Consider the following 2,100-nt stretch of genomic DNA (forward strand, 5'->3'; position numbering starts at 1 on the left):
TTCTCACTTTTTCTTTATCTTTCCTCTTTCTTTACACATTCAAATATCAATCAAATCTAAGAAAAAAATAAATACTTAAACACCAAAAACAAAAATCGTTGATATATCTTTTAAACACAAATCAAAAAGAACCAAAACCAAAACTTTATCATCTTCTTGATTTTACTTATAACCTCTACCTATACCAAACTCCAAAAGAACCTTCACTCTAACAACCAGTCTAACCATCGAAAAAGACCCATTCATTCTCTATTCTCTGAACCTCAACATGTATTTTTGATGATGATCTCGATTTTTTTTCTAATCATTTGTCCTTGATGAATTTTCTCATTTACTTGATCATTCTATACTCCATTTATTGTGTAATAGATGCAGGAAAACTAAAATCAGTTTGATCTTGTTTACTTTCACCTCCAGAATTAAATCCAATCCTAATTCTTAATCTAATAGCAGCCTATCAAAATAAAACACCCAAAAAAAAGATCAATAAAAAAACCCCCGGTTCTTTTTGAAAAAGAACATTTACAGACTTACTCCTTCTGGATACATGATTCTTAATTGTTGAGTTTCTACTACTCCTGGCATTATATCTGGATTAGAAATCGAAAGCATTTGTAACCTTTGAGTCTATACACAAAAACAAACAAATCAAGATCAATCTCAATTCAATTCCTTCCCAAAATCAACCAAACTATTTCAAAAAAACCCCTGATCTCTTCTAAAAAGAAGAACAAAAAAAACTCAACTTTAGGTACAGCAGCTTGAAAGTTAACTCCCATAATAGCTTCAATTCCCGTAGTAACAAACTGAGCGGTGATCTTCAAAACATTCTTAGCCGAAGGATCTCTAGACGGTAAAAGTGAAACCTTCAATCCGTTCCGATCATAGGCCACAAAACTAGGAGGAGCCGGTGGGCTTTCCATCACCATTGATCCTCCCATCACATCTTCATCAAATAATGATGAACCCATCGATGGTTGTGGAACATTGCTTGTTGCTGAGGGTGGTAAAGAAGTCGGATTAAAGAGACCGAGAATATCATTCACAGACGATTTTGGTGGACCTTGATTATTGGTCACATTCGTTCCTGGATCTCCTCCTCCAAAAATATCTGCTAAAAGGTCTTGTGTAGTTTGAGTTGATACTACTGCTGGTGCGTTCTCATTTCCTTGATTTGTATTACTAATCTCATCTCCCATAAGATCAACCAATGACTGTGTGTTTCAATAAACAAAGAATCGACATAATCAGAGCTTTAGTAAAAAAATCAATCACTCAAATCATTTTTCAAAAGTTTGCTTACATCTTTATCAGCCCTTGTAGATCCAACGGCTCTTTTCTCACTAACAGTTCCCATAACCGAAGCCTTAAGTTCAGGTGGAGGCATTCGTTCTAAAACCCCGGTTTTGATTTCCGACATTCCAAGTAGTTGACTAAACTCTACTGCTCTTTGTTGGATTTCTAATTCAGATGAAGACATATATCTTGAAAGGATTTGATTTATAGTTTGTTGTGAAAATGCTGAAGGTGAAAGTCTTGATGAGAATTTAGCCAAGGCTGTTAAGGCGAATTGTCGAATTAATTGGTTGACGTATGGTGAGAGAAGTACTAGATCGATTAATTCGACTATATCTGTTTCTTTAACCTTTGAACCGATCCACACAGCATAATCAGTATCTCTAGCAATCCGTGAAGATGCAAATATCAAGTATCAATCATACCTCTTGTACAAGTTCTTCAGATTCAAGGTTTACACCACCACCATGACTTCTAAGTATAACTTCACCGAATTCACCAATAACCCAAAGACCAGCTAAAGTTAAAGATTCTTGTGAAACATCTTGTCTTAGAGCTAAATACAATTTTTGAGTTGTATAAGCTTGTAATTCAGGTGTATGACAAATCAATCTAACAAAAGCAGATAAAACTTCTTCTCGAACATAGTTTCCAGCCTGAATACAAACCAATCAAAGAAGGTACATCTCAATATTAATCAAATCTACCGCGTCAAGAGCTTTTGAAAGAATCTCAAGACTTACCAATTTCAAGACCCTCAACATAGTATCAATATGCCACCTTTTATTAGGAGCAAATCGTTCC

The 2,100-nt window shown here is 34.9% G+C and overlaps 1 protein-coding gene across 1 annotated transcript in view; it reads right to left on the reverse strand.

The window, feature by feature from the left end:
* Positions 1-355: 355 nt before the first annotated feature.
* Positions 356-2,100, reverse strand: part of MELLADRAFT_113519 (uncharacterized protein) — a gene marked incomplete at both ends in the record, with an annotated part of 3,130 nt that continues 1,385 nt past the window's right edge. The window contains 5 exons of the mRNA XM_007418195.1: positions 356-454; positions 535-627; positions 747-1,214; positions 1,304-1,645; positions 1,722-1,952. Of these exons, the coding sequence (XP_007418257.1) occupies positions 356-454; positions 535-627; positions 747-1,214; positions 1,304-1,645; positions 1,722-1,952 (1,233 nt within the window). The remainder of the gene's footprint in view (positions 455-534; positions 628-746; positions 1,215-1,303; positions 1,646-1,721; positions 1,953-2,100) is intronic.

Source organism: Melampsora larici-populina, assembly GCF_000204055.1.
Source record: "Melampsora larici-populina 98AG31 unplaced genomic scaffold MELLAscaffold_86, whole genome shotgun sequence".
NCBI lineage: Eukaryota > Fungi > Basidiomycota > Pucciniomycetes > Pucciniales > Melampsoraceae > Melampsora > Melampsora laricis-populina.